Source organism: Hemicordylus capensis, chromosome 3, assembly GCF_027244095.1.
Source record: "Hemicordylus capensis ecotype Gifberg chromosome 3, rHemCap1.1.pri, whole genome shotgun sequence".
NCBI lineage: Eukaryota > Metazoa > Chordata > Lepidosauria > Squamata > Cordylidae > Hemicordylus > Hemicordylus capensis.
Window position 1 is genome coordinate 6,847,143 of NC_069659.1, and position 21,045 is coordinate 6,868,187.

General features: G+C 43.4%; 1 protein-coding gene across 3 annotated transcripts in view; it reads left to right on the forward strand.

Annotated features, from left to right (window-relative positions):
- FCHSD2 (FCH and double SH3 domains 2) overlaps positions 1-21,045 on the forward strand; it is a 237,891-nt gene that overhangs the window by 170,307 nt on the left and 46,539 nt on the right. For all 3 annotated transcript variants that reach the window (XM_053308747.1, XM_053308748.1, XM_053308749.1), the window contains exon 11: positions 18,604-18,720. In XM_053308747.1, the coding sequence (XP_053164722.1) occupies positions 18,604-18,720 (117 nt within the window). The remainder of the gene's footprint in view (positions 1-18,603; positions 18,721-21,045) is intronic.

Below are 21,045 nucleotides of genomic sequence, written 5' to 3' on the forward strand. Positions count from 1 at the left end.
TGGTGTGCTCTTTGGAATTTCACAAAATTGTACTGCTACCAGGGGCTACTAACAATCAGAGTTAGGTATGGTTGAGCCCACTGAACTCTGCATTAGACTGTGCCAAGAGCCTCTGAATGTTTTTTACCTTTTCATAGACATTCAGATCCCACAAGTGGTGGGAGAGCAGTGTCTTAATGGTCTGTCTCACTTTGTGTGTCCGTGTGCACGAGACATCACATTTGTATAAGGCCTTGCACATCTAGAGCTGTGCAAACAGGCCTTATTAGCACTCCGTCACATTGAGGTACAGAACTCTGAGACATGGCCTATTTGCTTGGCTACGGCAACTACAGCGAATATTTATATACCACTTTACAACAAATGTTCCCAAAGCAGTTTACATAGATATATATAAATTAAATATTTATACTTATTACAATATTTATATTTATTGCAATGCCTCCTTTTCTGTGCTTGAAAAGGACTGCAATCCAGAGAAGCCATTTTGAAAGGAGAATGAGTTAACACAAAAATCTGTGTGCAAACTTCTACATGAACATGATCCATGTAGCTTATTGCTATAAATAAATAGATAAATAAAAATGGCCCCATGCCCCCAAAGGGCTCACAGTCTAAAAAAGAAACATAAGATAGACCCCAGCAACAGCCACTGGAGGAATGCTGTGCTGAGGATGGATAGGGCCAGTTGCTCTCCCTCTGCTCAGTCAAGAGAATTGCTACTTTGAAAAGGGGCCTCTTTGCTTAGTTAGCAGGGGACTTTAGATATGTGCATGCAGGGTCCAGTGTTGTGCAGGGCAGGGTGCACCATGGAGAGGGGGGCAGATTGGCACCGTTCCATTTCCCTACTGTGTGTAGGATTTGAACCTCTGCTTTGCACTTATTGCTAAAAATAAAGCTTTTTTAATCTTATGTTAGCTTATATGCTTTAGTACTTTGAGAATGAGGGGGAAATCCATTCTCTATCTCAGTCAGCCTTGCAACTGATGTGTAACATTGCAACAAAGCTCTGTGTCTGATTCCATTGTCTCTAGCAAAAGAACTTCCCTGTGTTTGCCTTGTACGTGGTTTACACCCTGCTTGTTGCCTTGTGTGTTACAGGGTTGGAGTCCTTACTAAAGCTTTTTCACTCATTAAATTTATGGTAGAGCAATTCATAAATGCAGGAGAGGTTAAAAAGCTAATTGTTGCTTAGAGACTTGACAAGTTTAAATATATTGTTATTTGTATTTATTTGCAACTATTTATCCAAATAGTGCTTTCTCCAAATATCTGCAGGGGCTCATGGATGTTTGAGGATTCTCACTTTAAGCTACATAACTTACTAACGACACTTGTAAAATAGAAAGTACCAATTTAAACTTAAGTGCAGGTTTAAAAAAAAAATAAAAATTCCCCCTCAACTATTTTGGTAAACTCTACTTAGCAAAGCAAAGGACCTGGCCACTAACTTGAATGCTACAATTTCAGGAAAGCAAATAAGAATCAGACAGTCTTGCTGTGAATAACATGATTGCCCTTGAAGCTGAAATGTTATCTTCTGACTCTCTTCCACAACACAGATAAGCTGCTGTAACTTCTCCCCTGAAATCTCTAGGCAAATTATTTCCATCAGTTCCAAGGGTATATAAAAGGCAGTGGGCTGAATTTTCCCTGACTAACCATATTTGCCTAACTGTGTTTGCCTTGCAGTTCTAACTGTGTGTGTGTGTGTGTGTGTGTGTGTGTGTGTGTGTGTATTTTGTCCTTGTGCAACCTTTGACATTCAGAGTTTTAATGCCGTTCAACTGGTGGATATTGAGCCCTCACCTGTCAGTGCTCTGAGAATGACCTTAGTAGAGGTACATGGCAGCATCTGCTATCATCATTTAATATATTATGGTATTGCTGATGTGCATGCTGAATAGGGATATTACGGTATCATCTGCTTCCGCACATAGGTGGCAAACGAATGCATAACATGTTGAGAACTAAACTCGCCTTTCCAAGAATGAGATTTTAGCTAAACTGTCAAATTCCTGGTTAATGTTACTGGGCCAAACTGCCCATAAACTGTAGTTATTCAGAATCGGTAATGGAAGTTCTGGGGTGCCAGCAGTCTAATATCCAAAGTGGCTTCACTTCCTACAACAGGAATTACCTCACTCCAGTCACCTACAGGAAGGGGCATTTTACTCTACCTTTGATCTAAAGTTTCTGGGTTGATTAAGGCCAGGTAAAATAGTATTGGGAAGGGGAGTCAGCTGGTTATCCTTTGTGTATAGGGTGGAAATGCTTGAAACTAGCAATGTAACTGTCAAGATGAGACTCTTCCATGTAAGGAGGTGCAGCTGCTGGGAATGTGTAAATTATCCCAGTCAACACCTCTTAAATGCAAAGATGTTCCTTCAGTTGGTTCCTTAGAAGTCAGTACAAGGAGGTCAAGGGGCTAGATCATCCACAGATGCACTCTAAGAAGCATTTTATTTAATAAAAACAGGACAAGTCTTGCATTATCAAAAATACATCTCATGAAATTGGATCCAGGGTACCCATAGAGAGGTACTTACTACTTAATTGATCTTTTTGTGTGTGAAATTTCAAGATATAAGTTGATAATCAGACGTATTAAACTCTCTAAATTCTACATGTTTCCCTGAAACTTTCACATTCTTATTTCTGAGGAACAGGAATGAAAACCCTATGACTGTTATGCATTTTGAGTCATTTCATTCTCATCTTGTGTTGGAGCTGTTCAGAGTAAGCTGCTTTCTAAGTGTTAACGGGATATGCATGATTATTTTCATTGTGGAAGTTATGCAATGAATACTTTGGCAGTCTGCTGACCTGAACAAGACTGGTTTTCCCCAGGAAAGATTTCTACTTCATTTAAAAGAAGCTACTAACATAACTAGGACACTTCTTCCCATATAAAAGATTTCAGTAGCCTAACAAGGATGGGGTAATTGGAGTACAGTGGGTCATTTAATATTCACAGCTATTAAAACATTAAGTTATATCTTTTGTTTGTAATGATCAGGCAAGTGTTCAAGGTGAGAGTGGAAAGTAAGATATCTGTTGGTAGATTTAGTGAAAGCAGGAGGCCAGGCAGAGTGAGAACTTTGCAGTTTCATAGGCTGCAGACACAGAGCCAAACTCAGGAAAAGTATCTGTTTGAATACAGGTAGTGGAGGGAGGAGAGAATTGTAAACATGCAACTCTGTCCTGCTGCTATTAGTTGGGCTGCAGCCAGCAGGTTTTTATATTGCAGCTTCTGATCTGCTCACTTTAGGGCAGCAACAAAACTTGGGAGTTCCATTCATAATATGCAACTATCCTTGGTTTGCCAGATTTTCCCAGTCAATTTCCACCATTTCTATATTACTTGATTGCCTAACTAGAATCTCCCAGAAGGCAAGATTCTTCTTCTAGCATTTGTGTAGAGCTGGGACTAGGGCAAGAAGTGAGAGCTTGTGCTAGGCACAGAAATTGCTGTTAGAAATTACCACAAAGTGATTTTAACTATTGCGCTCTACACAGGAGGAGGAGAGGGGACTGATCGACCATTAAAATATTGCTGGAAATGGCACAAAATTGGTGATACTTGGCACAGGAGAAGGGTTGGACTAGACGTGTTATGCAAAGGCATGCTCTGGAAGCATGCTTCCAAACAGAAATACACAAGTATCCTTTTTGGCCAAAATAGCTGTACTGGGTGACCCCAGTTAGGTAAATGGTATTTGGGAGAGGACAGGTTCAGTTCCTCTTCTTCTGCCATTCTCTTGCTAAAAATCACTTCCCTGAAGCATCAGTAATCTTGGAATTGGATTTGTAATCAGAATAGGAGCATCAAAAAAACCTCCAAATATTAGGACTGGCATCTTGAACTAGAGCGGATCTGAAAATTCTCCTAAAAGCAATTAAAATTTGAGAGTGCAAGAAAGAAGAAACTAAACAGGCGAAATGTCTAGGGTTAGTTAGAAACTCCAGATTTTAAAGAACAATCTGTTGTATTTTTGTACCATCTTATCTAAAATCTGAAGATGGTTTCCAGTTTTAATCTAGCAATAATTAAAACCTAAAACACATTAAAATTACCATAAATAAAACTTTAAAACATCATAAACTAAAAGCCCGATAAAGCATGTTTGGTTTCAGAAGCTGTTTAAAAACAGCCAGAGATTGGGAGGTGGCTAAAAACATCGGCTTGATAGAGCCGACCACCAGAAGAAGAAGTCTAGCTCTTCTAGTGCAGTTTATGCTGCCGCCTGCAAAAGCACAACTTAAAGTGGTTGGTCAACGACCGTAATAAAGATTATTAACTTAAAGTGGAAAAAGAGAGAGAGAGAGAGAAACACAGGTACAGTGTAAAACAGATTTCTAAATAAGGAAAAGCACATCTGTTGCCACCAATAACCTGTGACAAGCTGCCTTTGCAGAAGCCATGCTGGTTCTCTCCTAGAAAGGCCTGTTCTTCTATGTGCTTTACAATTTTATCCTTGAGGATGCTTTCCATCAATTTGCCTGGAACAGACGTTAAGCTAACTGGCCTGTAATTTCCCAGATCGCCCCCGGATCCCTTTTTGAAAATCTGTGTTACATTGGCTACTTTCCAGTCCTTCGGTACAGAGCCCGATTGCAGGGATAAGTTATATATTTTAGCAAGGAGGACGGCAATTTCACATTTGAGTTCTTTGAGGACTCTTGGATGGATGGCATTTGGCCCTGGCGATTTGCTAGCGTTCAGTTTTTCCAGACAGTTTAGAACATCATCTCTTCTCACTTCTATCTGACTCGATTCATTAGCCTCCATCCCTGAAAAGCCTGGTTCAGGAACAGGTATATGCTCAGTATGCTCTGCTGTGAAGACGGACACAAAGAACGCATTTAGCTGCTCTGCAACCTCCATATCCTCCTTAATAATCCCTTTCACTCCCTCATTGTCTAATGGTCCAGCTGCCTGCCTGACAGGTTTCCTGCTTCTGATGTATTTAAAGAAGTTTTTTTTAATTCCCCTTGATATTTTTAGCTAAATGTTCCTCAAACTCTCTTTTTGCCTCCCTTATTGTCACCTTGCATTTCTTTTGCCAGAGTTTGTGTTCCTTTCTGTTCTCTTCATTTGGACAGGCCTTCCAATTTCAGAAGGAAGTCTTCTTCCCTTTTATGGCTTCCTTGATGGTACCTGTTAGCCATACTGGCACCCTCCTGGGCTTAGTGGTACCTTTCCTCCTTTTGGGTATACAATCTAACTGGGTTTCTAGTATTGTGGTTTTGAGTAAACTCCATGCATTCTGGAGCGAAGTGACTCTCCTGATTTTCCCTTTCAGTTTTCTTTTCACCTTTCTCCTCATTTTGGAGAAGTTTCCTCTTCAGAAATTCAAAGTGTCTGTGTTAGACTTCCTTGGTGATTCTCTCCCCACATGTATGCTGAATTTGATCGCACTATGGTCACTGTTCCCTAAAGGGTTGATGACACTGACATCAATCACCAGGTCCTGGGTGCCACTCAGAATTAAGTCCAAGGTTGCCTTCTCTCTGGTTGGTCCCAAGACCAACTGTTCTAGGACACAGTTATTCAGCATATCTAGAAATCTGACCTCTTTGTCATGACCTGATTGTGAATTTACCCAGTCTATGTATAGGTAATTAAAGTCACCCATTATTACAGCCCTGCCTCTCCTTGACGCCTCCCTGATTTCCTGCTGCAACTCCCAGTCACTGTCAGTGTTTTGATCCGGAGGGCGATAGCATGTCCCCAGTAGCACGATTCCTTTCAGGTCTTGTATTGTCACCCACAGGGTTTCTGTAGAGGACTCCAGTCCACCTAGGGTTTCTGTTTTGTTAGATTCTATTCGTTCTTTAATATACAGTGCTACTCTACCTCCAAGGCGCCCCTCCCTGTCCTTTTTATAGAGTTTGTATCCAGGGATAACAGTGTCCCACTGTTTCTCACTGTTCCACCATGTTTCTGCTATGCCCACTATATATATGTATGTGTTAGCAACCAAGCACTCCAGCTCACCTATCTTGGCTCAGAGGCTTCTGGCATTGGCATATAAGCATCTATATGCTGAATCTCTTAGCTGGTGTATGCTATCTTTATTCATTCATTCATTCATTCATTCAACACATTTTTATACTGCCCAGAATGCAAGTTCTCTGGGTGGCTTACAAGACAATAAAAACAACCAATAAAAAGATTAACACATTTCAACAATTAAAATTTAAAACATTAAAACACAATTAAAATAATATTTAATAAAAACCTGAGTGAACAAATGCATCTCAACTGCCTTTTTAAAAGTTGTAAGAGATGGGGAGGCTCTTATTTCAGCAGGAAGTGTGTTCCAAAGCCTCGGGGCAGCAATGGAGAAGGCCTGTCTTTCTTTGGACTCTTTGAGCAGCTGGCACAGCATTCTGTCTGCTCTTTATTTGATTCTGCTCTGTCTCCTTCTGTTTTATCCATTTTTTATACCCTCGCATCTTACAGGATGGCATCTGCCAAACCGGATACTGTCCAGCTCCTGTCAGCTATTCCCCTGTCGGCATCATTTTAAAAGCTGCTCTGCAACCTTTTTGATTTTAAGCGCCAGCAGTCTGGTTCCGTCTTGGTTCAAGTGCAGCCCGTCCCTTTTGTACAGGCCTTGCTTGCCCCAAAATGTATCCCAGTGCCTAACAACTCTAAATCCCTCCTCCCAGCACCAATCCATGCATTGAAACCCCTCAGCTCTGCCTGTCTTGCTGTACCTGCGCGTGGAACAGGTAGCATTTCTGAGAATGCTACCTTGGGGGTCCTGGACTTGAATACCCTACCTGTAAGCCCAAATTTGGCTTCCAGCACCCCCTGACTACATTTCCCCACATTGTTGGTGCCGACATGCACCATGACCGCTGTCTTCTCCCCAGCACTGTTTAGGGTCCTCTCCTAAACATTTGCCGGAATTGCTACTATATTTTCGCTTGCTGAGAACTTGGTGGAGAAAATGAGAGAAGAGTTTCAGATCAGCTCTGACTTTGATCCAGTGGAGAAAGCCAAAGGAAACTAGTGCAGAAACTTATAGGGGTTGACACAATCCTCATACTGTAGAAATAGGGAGAGAGGAAATGTTTAGTCAAATTTCAATTGACTAAATGTTAATATTGATTGATTAAGTGCCATCAAGTCGGTGTCGAATCTTAACTAACACATAGTTTCTTGCCAGGATGAGTTGTCTTCCACTTGGCCTTTAAGGTCTCTCAGTGGTACATTAATTGCTGTCGTAATCGAGTCCATCCACCTTGCTATTGGTTGTCCTCTTCTTCTCTTTCCTTCAACTTTCCCCAGCATTATGGACTTCTTAAGGGAGCTGGGTCTTCGCATAAGTATGTTAGTTTGAGCCTGGTCATTTGTGCCTCGAGTGAAAATTCTGGATTGATTTGTGCCATGATCCATTTGTTTGTTTTCCTGGCTGTCCATGGTATCCTCAAAGGTTTCTCCAGCACCAAAGTTGAAAAGCGTCAATACTTTTTCTGTCTTGCTTCTTCAAAGTCCAGCTTTCGCATCCATAGAGTGTCACAGGGAAAACCATTGTCCGAACAGTTCTAATCTTTGTAGGTATATAGAGCCTAATAATTAAAACAAAAACCTGCTAGGGAACAAGGTGAACTTCTTTTAATCAGAAGTCCCCAAAACTGCAGCAAAGAGAGAACTTTATTGTTAATGCATAGATAAGCATATTTGCAAGAGCATGGCAAATATAAGAGGAAATTCGCCAGCTCTTTGTTTCCTGGATGGAAAGGGAGGCCTCTTCCCTTAAGCAGCATATGATCCTGTGACAAAATGCTATAAACAACCAAGTATGTTGCCAAGATAATGGTTCCAAAGAGCTGAAACAAAAATTTTGAAGCAATTATTTCCTGTTTTTGCCAATTTAGATTATCTTCTGTTGGGGGTGTAGGGGTTTAACCCTGTATCAGCTAGCCTAATAAGGAATATAAAACTTGCTCAGGATACATCTGTTTGAGCCATTCTATCCAGGGCACAGAATGAGATCATAGACTTGGATGGGAGAATTCTAAGCAGTGCCACTTCAGACCACAGATACAATGGATTATATATTTTTTATTGTTTCTCCTGGCCAATGGATGCAAAGGCAATGATGTGATTTGCAAGCAGAGGAAACAGTGATGTCCTGCTTCATTATCCCTCCACTGTTGTAATCTATGTGGTTGCTAAGAGTCAACACCGACTTGACGGCACTTAATCTATCATTGTATTATGGAGACGGATATTCCTATATTTCCCTCCCTTGTAAATTATATCCATCATTCTGCTCCACTTGGTCGTGGTTTTCCCTGACTGGCCAGATAGGTGCTAATTTGAAGGTTTTTTCCCCTTCCTGGCAATCACCAAGCATGTTGATTTGCTGGTAAGTCTCTGGCCTCGTCCTTCCAGGTGTTGTGGTTTCCATTTTCCAATTTCAAGTTTTTTTCAAAAAAGGGAAATGTGAAAAATTTTGAAACAAATTGTGGGGTGGGTGGGTTTGTGAACATCGCTTGCTTGGATAGGCCAGAATCAACTGAATAGCATATCAAGTTCAACACATCCAAAAAGGCCTTGCCTCTGGGTATATTTAACAATAGCATCCACCCACAATTTCCATCACCACTTTTGAAAATGAGAAGACTATCAAAAGCAGCTTGCAGGAGGAGGCCTTAGTCTGCTGTCCAAAGTAGCACAGCCAAATACGCTACTGGGCAAGCCGAAGCTCTTTGCAGGAGGGGCCACTTTGGTAGAGCATGCTTTGCATGCAGAAGGTCCCTAGTATCTCCAAGTAGAGCTGGGAAAGGCTCCTGCCCGAAACCCTGGAGAACTGCTGCCAGGCATTGTAGCAGATACTGACCCAGACAGTTATCTGGCTCTGTATGAAGCAGCTTCATATGTTCATGTATGCCTAAATAGCTCTTTGGATCCCACTATGGCAGTTTCTATTTCTGCGTGCATATTGTAGAATCTAAAGTTCTCTCAAATAGATGTGGATTCCCCCTGCTAGCCAGTGCCCAAACTTTTTGTTCTGTTCTGTGTTTTACTAGAAGTAAAGTAAATAGAAGTTTTGGAGGGTTCAACGTTAGCAACTTCCTCTGGTACAAGTTGTGGTTAAGGGTAAAAATACAGTAATTCAGTTCACTAGATCCTTAACGGAAATCTTCTTCTAAATGGGGATTGTGGTGGGAGTGCAGAGTTTTGAATTCCCCCCGCCCTACATATTTTCTGATAAGCATTCATCAACTGAAAGTTCTCCTTTTGTATGTCTGAAGTTCCCCCTTTGGGGCAGGAGTCTAGAGCTTGGACAGGAGCCATGTGCCCTGCCTTTTGACTTATATATGCATGGTGCACATCTATCAGTAACAACAGAGTGAGATAGCCTCTTACAGACTCCACAGGTTGTGGAGACCACACCTCTCTGTCTTTTGTGTGTTGGTGGTGAGGGAGCTAAAGCAGTGCAGTTGTGAGGTGAGCACTCACAAGTGCTCTTTCTGTAGAGGGAAGGCCCCCACCATAGATGGCCATTCCCAAATGGCTTGGGAATAGGCATTGATTGGGGGTTAAGGTTTCCTTAAGCCAATTATTGTCACTATTTTTCAAGCAGGGACCACTTTGGCAAAAAGCCTTCAGTGCAAAACCCACAGTATGAGACCTCCATACAGTGCTGCACTTGCTTTAAGAGAAACGGAGCCCCATCATGCACGGAGCCTTGAGTGGTGCAGTCATTCCCAGCACTTTCCCCATAGAGGTTTATGGGGAAAGTGCTAGGAAAGACTACAGCTCCCAGCAATTTGTGTGGGCCTCCCAATATGGTGCTGGGGCTCAAGAGGGCTCAGTTTCTCTTAAAGAGGCTCCAGTACCGATGGGCGCAAAGCACAGAACTGTGCACCTCCACAGAGTGTCAGCAGGGCTGTGTGAAGTATTCAGCATTGACCAAAGCTTTGGATAGGCCTAATAGACAATGAGGAAGGCACCCTTCTTAGGAAGGGAGCTACCACTGGCGTGCAGACCTTGCAATGAAGAGCATTGTCCTTAAACCCTTGATTTTGAACTGTTGGATCAGGATCTGCAAGAGGCCTATACCCTGATGCAAGGTGTCCAGGCCAAATATTTTCTTGGTTAGGTTTAATCTTTCTCTTTTTTTTAAGCAAGGAAAAAAGTAGTAGGAAAAAGAAGGGGAGACAGACATCATACAGTAAACATATAAATTTAAGTCCCATATTTCAGGTTAGGTCTAAAGATGGATCCTGGAACTGAAATAGAGGCTGCTGGTCTTAAGCCTTTAAGAAGTACACTGCAGCAAAAGGAAAAACGTAACTGTGAAGTTAGGACCATTCTTCTATCCCCGCTTCAGTTTGGGTTTCATGGAACTCTTGGGAAGGTAGTGAATAGATGAGGAATGAAAATAGTCTCATTAACAAAGCTGGCTATTTATATGAGGACATGAGTCACTTTGTTCTGTGAAACCTACAGGGCTGTGAACACCCTCATTTACAAAAAAGACTCTATTTTTTATTTGTTTTGTTTTTTGCAGTCGTCCTCGGACAGTCAAGGAGTCTGTAGTTTATGTGCCAAGACTCTTTCAAAGATGCTGCTTCTTCCCACACACACACACCACCACCACACCCCCAGCCTCAGCACTGGGAATGCTTTAACAAGAACCTTTCTTCTGCTCCTATTTAAGCAGCAGCACGTTGCTTGTGCAAAGTGTGAGATTCTGACGCAGCTGCTGTGATAGTTGGCTTGTCTGCACAGAACAAGGAATTGTTGGGAGTCTCTGTGCAGCCTTTTCAGTGAGTGCGTTGCTAACAGAAGAATACATTATCCTGCTGCTGCTTTAGGGGAGTTTAATAAAAAGGTAGTGTGTTCCAGAACTCAAAAACTAAGCCAAAAAAACAGGTTCAAAATGAGAGAGGAAACATGCAGCGCAGTAAATTCAGCTGCACTTATTTTTAAAGGCAGCACTCTGAACAATAAATCATGCATATTCCTTCCCTCAAACAGGAGTTGGGTCATAACATAGGTCTTGCAGTGGCAAGATGGCACAGAAGCTTTCATCATGTCCGTCCAAAACGATGGCTGAGATTTTTTGTTCTACTTTGTGCGGTGGTCAGCATGTGGTAAATGCTTGTTTCTGTTGGGATTTTTCTGTATTTTGCCATGATCAGCTGGTCTTTCCCTTTGAAGATGTTTACAACTTGTTGTGCTCTCACTAATCTGTGAGCAGTTCCTCACACTCTAAACTCTTATCGGATGAGGAGATTGGGGATGAACGGAGCTTTCTCATGAGTAAAAGCTAAAGGTTGCATCCCAAGCCTTGCAAGTTGCATTCTGCATTTTTGCATGGATACATATTCACTCTATCTTTCTGCCTTTCTGTAAGACAGCTGCTGCACCTATAAATATACTAGTGAACCGAATCGAGAAATACAGGCTATGGCCCAGTTCTCACAAACAGCTGATGAGGTGATAAGCCTATGTTCAGGCTTTACCAATTCAGCCTGTAACATTGGTGGGGGTTCGAATGAGGGAACACTCCTCCATATCTAAATAAAATCCCAGCATGTTTTGGGTTGGTTTTTTTTTTAAGGCATGGCCAAGTGGAGGCTATACTAGGACTGCTTCTCTGTATGCAGGGATTATCATTGACAGATGAGCACTCCATCATGTGAACCCTCATCAACCATCTGAAATGCAATCCAGGAACAGAATTGCAATCTCATCTTCTGTTTGAGAGCTAAGCTATAGCCTATATTCTTATGAGCAAATCAATTTGAGAATCAACATATTGGTGCTTACGTGTTTGGTTCTGCAAACAGCCAAGCTGGACCATGTCCAGAGCCAAGTCATTTTGAGGACAGTTCTTATCTCTCTTTTAAAAAACAAAAACAAATTGGTCATCCCTGAGCAAAATGCTTAAAATGCAGTGGGCAATAAATTACCATAACTTCACCTTGAGATCTCCTTCCCTTTTGTTTCTGATGTCTTTCCTTCCTCCCCACCCCATGCTTGGGGACACTGTTAATGGCCACATCTGTGGAGGGATCTATAGTCTTAGAACAACTTTTCATGTTACGCTGTTCATTTTACATTTCCCTGTTTGAGAGTTCCACTTAAGGGTTATGCCTTTCTGACTGAAGGTTTCCACTGTATATCATATCTGAGCTCCACCCATTCATTTCTGATACTTCTACTCCACTTTTGTTCCCATTCCAGGCGGGGTTCATGTGGCCGAGTGAATATGCACGTGAAGGCATTATGCTGTTTATGTAGGGGAATGCTCTTTCAAAGGCTGACTTTTTAAATGCACTCTATAGAGCGTGTACTGTAACCTACACTGGGACTCTTAAGGCAGAAAGTGACTTTAATTAGGTTAGCTTTTTGAACTCTTTATTTGCCCTTTCGGGCCAAGACAGGGGAGAGTTACTTGGAACCAAGAACCAACAATAAATACTGGCACCATCTCTGCAAACATGCATCCCTGTTGGAATCTAGTAAGTAGGGCTAGAGTCGAACTTATAGCCCACACAAAAGGGAGGAGTTTTCAAGAACGGTTGGAATTCTTGTGTCTTAAGAGACCATAGCAGAACAAGCCATGTGCCCTGTGTTTAACAGCACATTTCTTCTGAGAGAGAAATGTTCCTAGAAAACAAGGAAGCCGAGAGCACTGTCAAGGGTGCCATACTAGCACATGTCAGCCCCATCGTACTTATCCTAGCAATGTTCCTTGTTCACTACAAGGAATATAAGCAGTGGTTTGGAATGAGATGCTCAAGCAAAATCTGATAGCAGTGGAGTGAAAGCCCCTTTTCTGATATTAAGGTACAGTTGTAGAACATGCCATTAACACATTCCCCACACTAACATTTTGAAGCCTTTATTAGCTATTGTTCAATCAGGCATGTGTATGAATCCCATCTCTTCATTCCCAGATTTGGGGAAAGAGAGAATCTGGGTTGAATAGGAATTTTCCTTAACAGTGATGGTTGTAAAGCAAAGTGGGAACAGGTATCTATCTAATAAATATCTCTAGGTGGTGTACATAATCCAAATTACAATATAAAAATAAAATAAAATAAAACACTTTGACAGAATAAAAACCATTAAACAATTTCACAGAATAAAACAATTAAACAGATTAAAATTATTTTTAATTAAAAGCCTGAGAAATAGGTGTTTCTTAAGGGTCTTTTTTACAGCAATCAAAGAGAGCCAATGTGGTGTAGCTGCTAGAGTGCTGGACTTAGACCAGGGAGACCCGAGTTCAAATCCCCATTCAGCCATGAAACTAGCTGGGTGACTCTGGGCCAGTCACTTCTCTCTCAGCCTAGCCTACTTCACAGGGCTGTTGTGAAAGAGAAACTTGAGTATGTCATACACCGCTCTGAGCTCCTTGGAGGAAGAGCGGGATATAAATTTAATAATAACTAGCCAACCCTGCACAGAGCATCTGTGCGGCGCGTTGGTTCCGGCTGTTTCCCCCTCCCTCTTCCTCCTTCCCCGGTCTCTCCTCTCTTCCCCTTCCCTCCGGCCTGCAATCTCTAGCCCTCCTTCTCTCCCATTCCTCCCCCCACACAGCCAAGAAGGGCCCCACTGCCACCGTTTTTTCTTCCGCCTGCCGCCACCACGGCTTTTTTCTCCCCCCACCCACCCGCTGCTGCTTTTCTCTCCCCCCTCCTCGCCCGCCGGCCGGCCACTGCCAGCACTTTCTTCCCCCTCTCCTCCTCAGACCTCCTCACTTCAGAATTCTCGCAGCGTGTCGCAAGAGTTCCACCGCCAAATCCTGGGCACGCATGTCCCAAGAGAATGAAATATATAAATAATAATAATAAAGATGGAGAAGCTCTTATTCTAACAGGGAGTGCCTTCCAAAGCCCTGGGGCAGCCACAGAGAAGGCCCGGCCCTGAGTCGCTATCAGAAAAGGCAGCAGCAACCGTAACCAACCTCCCCAGATTATCTTCAACGGCGGCAGGGTTCATGACAAAGAAGGTGCTCTCTTAAGTACCTTGGAACAAAGCCGCTCAGGGCTTTATAGGTAATAACCAGCACTGTGTATTTGCTCAGCAGCTTGTGCAGTTCTTTAAAAATCAGTGTGTTATGATCGCTTCAGGTTGTCCCAGAGACCAACCTGGCTGTCACTTTCTGTACTGATTGTAGTTTCTGGACTATGTACAAAGGCAGCCCCATATAGAGTGCATTAGTCAAACCTGGAGGTTACCAGCATATTTACTACTGCTTTAAAGGCATTTACCTTCAGAAATTGGGCATAGCTGACATATTGGCCGAAGCTGGGGAAAAGCGCTCCTGGCCACGGCCTCTACCTGAGAAACCAGAGAGAGTTTGGAATCCCAAGCTATGTACCTGATCTTTCTGGGAAGTGTAACCCCATCCAGACCAAGGAGTTATAAACCATTTCTCAGGTCTTAACACACACACCTCCCATCAGTACCTCCATCTTATTTGGATTCAACTTCAGTTTGTTATCCTTCATCCAGCCATTATTGCCTCCAGGCAGGCATTTAGAGAAGTTATGCTATTTCCAGATGAAGCTGACACAGAGAAATAGATTTGGGCATCATCAGCATATTGATAACACCCTGCACCAAATCTACTGATGATCTCTCCCAGTGGTTTCATGTAGATGTTAAAGACAGTATGGAGCCTTGTGGAACTCCATAAAGTCACTTTGCAGAGCAACAGTCTCTAAGTGGCACCATCTGGAATCTAAGAGGTAGGAATGGAACTGCTGTAAAACAGTGCCGCTGAATCACACTGCCCTCAGGTGTCCCAGAAGGATACCATGGTCGATGGTATCAAAAGCCGCAGAAAGATCCAAAAGGATCAGCAGAGTCACACTCCCTCTGTCAATAACTAATTAAAGATCATCCATCAGGCCGACCAAGGCAGTCTCCACCCCATAGCCAGCTCAAAAGCCAGTTTGAAATAGGTCTAGATAATCTGTTTCCTCCAGGACTGTCTAGAGCCGAGAGACCACCACCCTCTCAATCACCTTGTCCAGCCATGGGAGATTAGAGATAGGCCTATATAGTTGTCTAACTCCAATGTTAGGTCCAATGTAGTCCAATGGGTCTAATGTAGGTTTATTCAAGTACGGTCTAATGATAGCCTCCTTAAGACAAAGAGGCATCCTACCCTCCCTCAGAGAAGCATTTATTATGCTTACTAGACCCTCTCCGATAATCTGATTGTTAGATAAAATAAGCCAAGTTGGGCAAGGGTCAAGGGAGCAGGTGGTAGGATGCACAGCCCGAAACAGCTTGTCCACATCCTCAGGAATCGCAAACTGAAAGTGATCCAGTCTGACCACATAAGAGAGGTTGTTGGATACCACCAAAACAGACTCTGCCCTAATTGGAGATTCCAGTTCAGCCCGAACATAAGAGATTTTGTCCATGAAAAAATAATTAAAAGCGTCACAGCAGGTAACTGATGGCTCCATGTTTGGATTCAGGGGCGGGGGGGGGGGCTCTCACAACCCTAGACAGCTCTGCTGGACATGAAATTGTGGATGCAATGAGGGCAGAAAAGAATTGCTGCTTTGCCACACGTATTGCCAGAGCATAGATCTTCAGATGTGCTCTATCTTATAACCTATCAGATTAGAGTTGAGTCTTTCTCCATTCGTACTCTAGTCATCTACCTCACTGCTTCAGCTCCCTAATTCTTCTGAATACTGCAGAGCTAATTTTGAAGCAGGTCAGAGAAGATGCTTAGGAATAATTGTGTCTACTGCTCTGTTGAGTTCGTTATTCCAAGTTCGCGCCAGAGCATCAACAGAATCATTGGCAGAGCCAACTCAAAACCCTTCCAAGGCTCCTTGGAATCCTATTGGCTCCAATAATCTCCTTGGGTAGACCAACCTAGTGGGCCCTTCATCCCTGCAGAGGTGGGTTGTGATTGCAAGTCCTGCCTTAACCAGATGATGGTCTGTCTATGATAGTGGGGAAATAACAGGAGTCCCCAGCCATGGAACACCACCCTGATCAGAGTAAAAGACCAAATTGGGCATGTGACCACCAACATCCGTTGGTCCAAAGACTATAGACCATAGTTGTCATTGTCTCTCTGAACCTGAGCCGCTCCTGACAACCCAGTCCCATAGTGAACACTGAAGTTCCTCACCACCAACAGTCTGGGCAACTCCAATGCCTGAACAACAGGGTGATCTGTACACCAACAGTAGTTCCAGTCTATTCTTGGTCCCTAGGCATTGGTACAGACACTCTATATGGCCCAGTTGCCTTACAGCGCTCATGGTAAGGGAGACAATGTTCTTGTAAACCACAGCCATACCACTTCCTCACCCACTCACTTGCTCCACCACAGAATATCCTACTGGGAGAAGATGGGACCAGACCACTTGCCTCCCCCAACCAGGTCTCCGTAATGCATAGCAGGTCAGCTCCTTCATCCAAAATCAAATCATGGTTGATCTCTGGGTTTGTTTTTTGGACTGACCTGGCATTACAAAGTATCAAGGTAATGCTCTGTGAGTGATTGGCAGTGCTCCCCAAGGTCAAAGAGCTGATAGGCCAGCTAGAAGGGGAAACCGCTGATTTCCCCTTCCCCTGTAATAGCCTGCTGACTTACTAACACCATGTCTTTGTCACTTCCCCACTACTACTGGAATGGCCACCCCAGAGTCGCCCCCCCATCTCTGGTCAACCAAAGACACATACCTATACCAAACACAACCAATAATAAGGCAACAATACACCACTGTCGGAAGTCTTGCCCCAGCCCTCAGTCTCACCACCAAAGCAGAAGAAAGGGCATGCCCTTAGCTCTTGTCTGTGGGTTTCCCAGAGGCATCTGGTGGACCACTGTGGGAAACAGAATGCTGGGCTAAGAACATAGGAAGCTGCCGTATACTGAGTCAGACCCTTGGTCCATCTAGCTCAGTATTGTCTACACAGACTGACAGCGGCTTCTCCAAGGTTGCAGGCAGGAATCTCTCTCAGCCTTATCTTGGAGATGCTGCCAGGGAGGGAACTTGAAACCTTCTGCTCTTCTCAGAGCAGCTCCATCCCCTGAGGGGATTATCTTACAGTGCTCACATGTGGTCTCCCATTCAAATGCAACCAGGGTGGATACAGCTTAGCTAAGGGACAAGTCATGCTTGCTACCACAAGACCAGCTCTCCTCTCTTAAATGAGCCTGATCCGGCAGGGCTGCCGTTGTGTTCTTAACAGACAAGCAGCCAGGAGGGAGGCAGGGAGAGACCACAGCCACAGCTCAGACTGTTCTCCCAGCCCAGAAGGGAGGAAGGGTAGGGAAGCTAGATAGAATAAATTCGTACCTCTCAGCATCTCCTTCTAGTTGCCTTCTGGTCTGCCCCCAGCTTTGCTCCGCTCTCAGTGTCTCCTTCAAGTATTGAGATGGATAGTGAGAAAAATGATTAAGGAAGAGTTGGGTAACTTTCTGTCATTTTTAAAAAAGAAACTAGATTGAGCCACCATCACGAGCAGATGTAGCCTTTATGGTCTCTTCTAGTTCTGTGTTGGAAATAAAGGACATGCACTACTTTCAGGAAAGAGATGATGGAGACGATATCCATTTGTTCTAAAGCACGCTGTTGCATAACTGCACAAGATAATCTGATGCTTCTGAGAAGAGGATGAGAAAACAACCATTACAACAGGGAGGACTTGTCTCTTTACTTGCCTTGCCTGCAAGATTGTACCATTGCAATAACTCAGCTCTTCTACCTAGACTACCTTTCCTTCGTGTGGTGATTTCCCAATGAAGTTTTTTCGTTTTCTCACATACAATAGCCTGCAGTTGACAGCATACTCGTTTGTCATAAAAATCAGCCCAAACATCCCTGCTCCAGGCATTTATGCTCATTTGATTTTCCCATCACAAGGGCATTCCCATGGTTGAATTCCTGTGATGAGCTTCATAGTGTGAGAATCATCCTGCAGTGAGAGAAATGCAAATAGACAATTGCATGTGCTTGTCAGTTGCTGATACTGATCGGAGCTGTGTAGGGAGCCTCATGCCTTGTTTTTGTTTTGGATAAATGCATGGGCTAGTTTGGTAGCTATTTAAGATCTCTGCTGAATCATTTATTATTTGGGGGGGGGGTTGGTTAGGTGCACCAGTCTAGTTGCTTATAAAACAAAGATCTTTTGGAAAATGCAATGCAAAATAAAATTTAAATTTGACAAAATAATAGTACTGCCCCCAAATGGCCTGAGGCACCTTATTTCAGTTCTGCTACTATAGGAATCTTATATTAAAGAGACTCCATCTTCAAGTATATAGACACCTATTTTAAAAGCTGTCTTGCTTTGAAAAGCAGTAAAGAGAAAATTGCCCTGCTCTCAGATCTCCCCCCGCCCCTTCCTATGACAGCTCACAGACAAGCAGGGCTTTTTCTGGGTATAAAATTGCCTTTCCATGTCTGGTTTCATATAACAAGAAACCAGGAAAAGCCCTTTTTCAAGTGTCTTCTGTATGTGAGCTAAATAAAACTTGTGAACAGACTAAGAAGGATTTCATGGGTGGAGGAATCGGGTCCAAGAAGTCCACCTATTCACTTGCTGCTTTTTGTGTGTGTGTGTGTGTGTTTCAGAGTCGACAACTGGAATCTGAGACCGGGACAACAGAAGAACACAGTCTGAACAAGGAAGCCCGAAAATGGGCCACGCGTGTGGCGCGGGAACATAAAAACATTATTCACAGTCAACGGGTGGGTTGAAAAGAAATAGAATGCTGGGGGCGGTGGGGAGGGGTTGATGGAAAAGACGCTTGAAGTCTCCTGGTTACTTGCCGTAAGTAGTTAGGCTTTACCAGTGGACGACTCCTGTTTGCCTGGAAATCTCCAGAGCTGTAAAATGTGGTGCATGAGCACAACCCAGCATTTTGTCTTTACATGCATGTCAAGTGTTCTTTATACATGCAGCAGGGTTCGTCTCTTTCTTTACAAAACTGTTCCATGCACCCTTTGCATCACAATCTGCTGTTTAAACTCTTGCAAGTTTTAAAGGTGCTTTGCAATACTGTTATATGAATTCAGGCACCCAATTTAAAGAATTGGAACAAAAGCCTCACTGTGTAGGGGGGTCTCTGCTTCATTTTTCTCTGGAACACAGACAATCTTAATATATTGAGCAGTCAAAAGGATCACACATTGTTAAAAAAATGTGTAGCAGTTACTGTTGCAGAGAGAAACTATGTTGGGGGAAATCTGATGGTAGATTCTGCTAGAAGCTTATTGAACAGTGAGGATATATGTGTGTGTGCTAATGATCAGGGTGCAGTAGTTGACACTCAGCAGAGCTGTTCATCCCCATGTCCTTCCGTATGTGGTTATGGACCCTCCCTTGGTACTCTTCAGAGAGTCCTAAACTGCTTCTTGAACTCTCTGGCAAACAGTGGTTTTCTTTTCAAAAGAAGGAAAGTAAATGAGAACAAACGTAGTTTAATCCACCACCAAGTGGGGGTGGAGGCTGACAAACAGGACAAAAGAACGTGACTGGCCAGGCTGGACCAGAAGTGCATGTTTGTGTGGGGAAGTTAGTGGCCACTTTAAGGCAAAGAGAAGTAAGGGAGGGGAGAGTAAAAGAGGGTAGTTTCCAGCAGAGAAGTGAGAGGAAGGTGGTTTCCCCCTTCTGCCCACTGTTTCCTCACTCCCAGTCAAGTACTCTTACCCTGCTCATCCAGTCACTATAGGGAAGGTTTAATCCAGGGTCCCCAGACATCTTGGCTCCCCAGGTGTTCTCAAACTACAAGCCCCACCAAAGTGGCCAGAGGCCACTGTGGCTGGAGATGATGGGGCTTGTAGTTGAGCGCCTGGGGACCCGTTTGGGAGCCCCTGGGCTAAATGGCGGCTGCTCATCTGCATAGCCATCCACATTCTGTGACTAAAGGAAGCTGCTTCCATGGAGGCACATTCCACATAGCTCACCCTGTGGCTTTGCCCTTGTTTGTACTGAGAGTTGCTGTATTCGCTCTAAGGCAAGCACATGTGCAGGCGTGCACAAGTCTTTTATGTCCGCTCAGTTTATTTTAGATCCCGCTCAGATTGAATCAGGAAGGTCCCACACTGAATATGTGTATGCGCATACTGCCTTGATACTGCTGCCCAGAACAAAACTCACTCTGCACACAGGTGAAAAAGATTAGAGGGAACACTGGTTGCAAAGTTTATCTTTCCTAAAGTAAAGCACTACCTGATTCTGCAAGATGAATTAACTAATATTTGCAATTATTAAACCATTGTAATTTTCAGTCATGTTGGCTTTAACCTTAAAAGGAATGCCTAGATTTACGGGTTGTATATTTTTCTTTATGAGCACTGTGTTGCCACTTTTTGCTGCAACGTCATCTTATTCAGATGTTTTAGTTTTTTAAAAAACATTACATGCCTGTGTTTAGTTTATGAAATTCAGTATTTTTCCTGGTAGGTATTCTTGGCATGGTGCATCTTTATACCTAATTATATAGCACTATCAATGTACATTACATTTCACAGAGTAGCAAAAGCAAGCAAGCAAAAAAAAAAAGGCCTCTGCTTCAGGGATTTTGTAATTTGTTTGGATTACTTAATCTCTGGAATTCTTTATCACAGGATGTAGTGATGGCCACCACCTTGGATGGCTTCAAGCTGGCAAGAGACAAATTCATGGAGAATAGTTATATCAGTGGCTACTACTGTAAGTCTGGATGGCTGTAGGCTGCCTCCAGGCTCAGAGGCAGGATACCTCTGAATCCCAGTTGCAGGGAAGCAACAACAAGAGAGAGGGCATGCCCTCTCTTGACTGTGAGGCTGCCCGGAGGCATCCAGTGGCCACTGTAGGAAACAGGACACTGGACTAGATAGGGCCTGTTCATATGGACAGTGGGGAGACTAGAGTGGAGAGCAAGTAAGTGGGAGCAGCAAAAGCAAACCAAGAGGTGAGTCTGAGCAAACATGATTGGTTGGAGATGAGGACGGAGAGCCAGGTCAAAGCCCTTGCAGAAAATGTGGAATCTGAGGTGGAAGTGAGAGATGAAAGTGTTCAGGGAAGGGCGC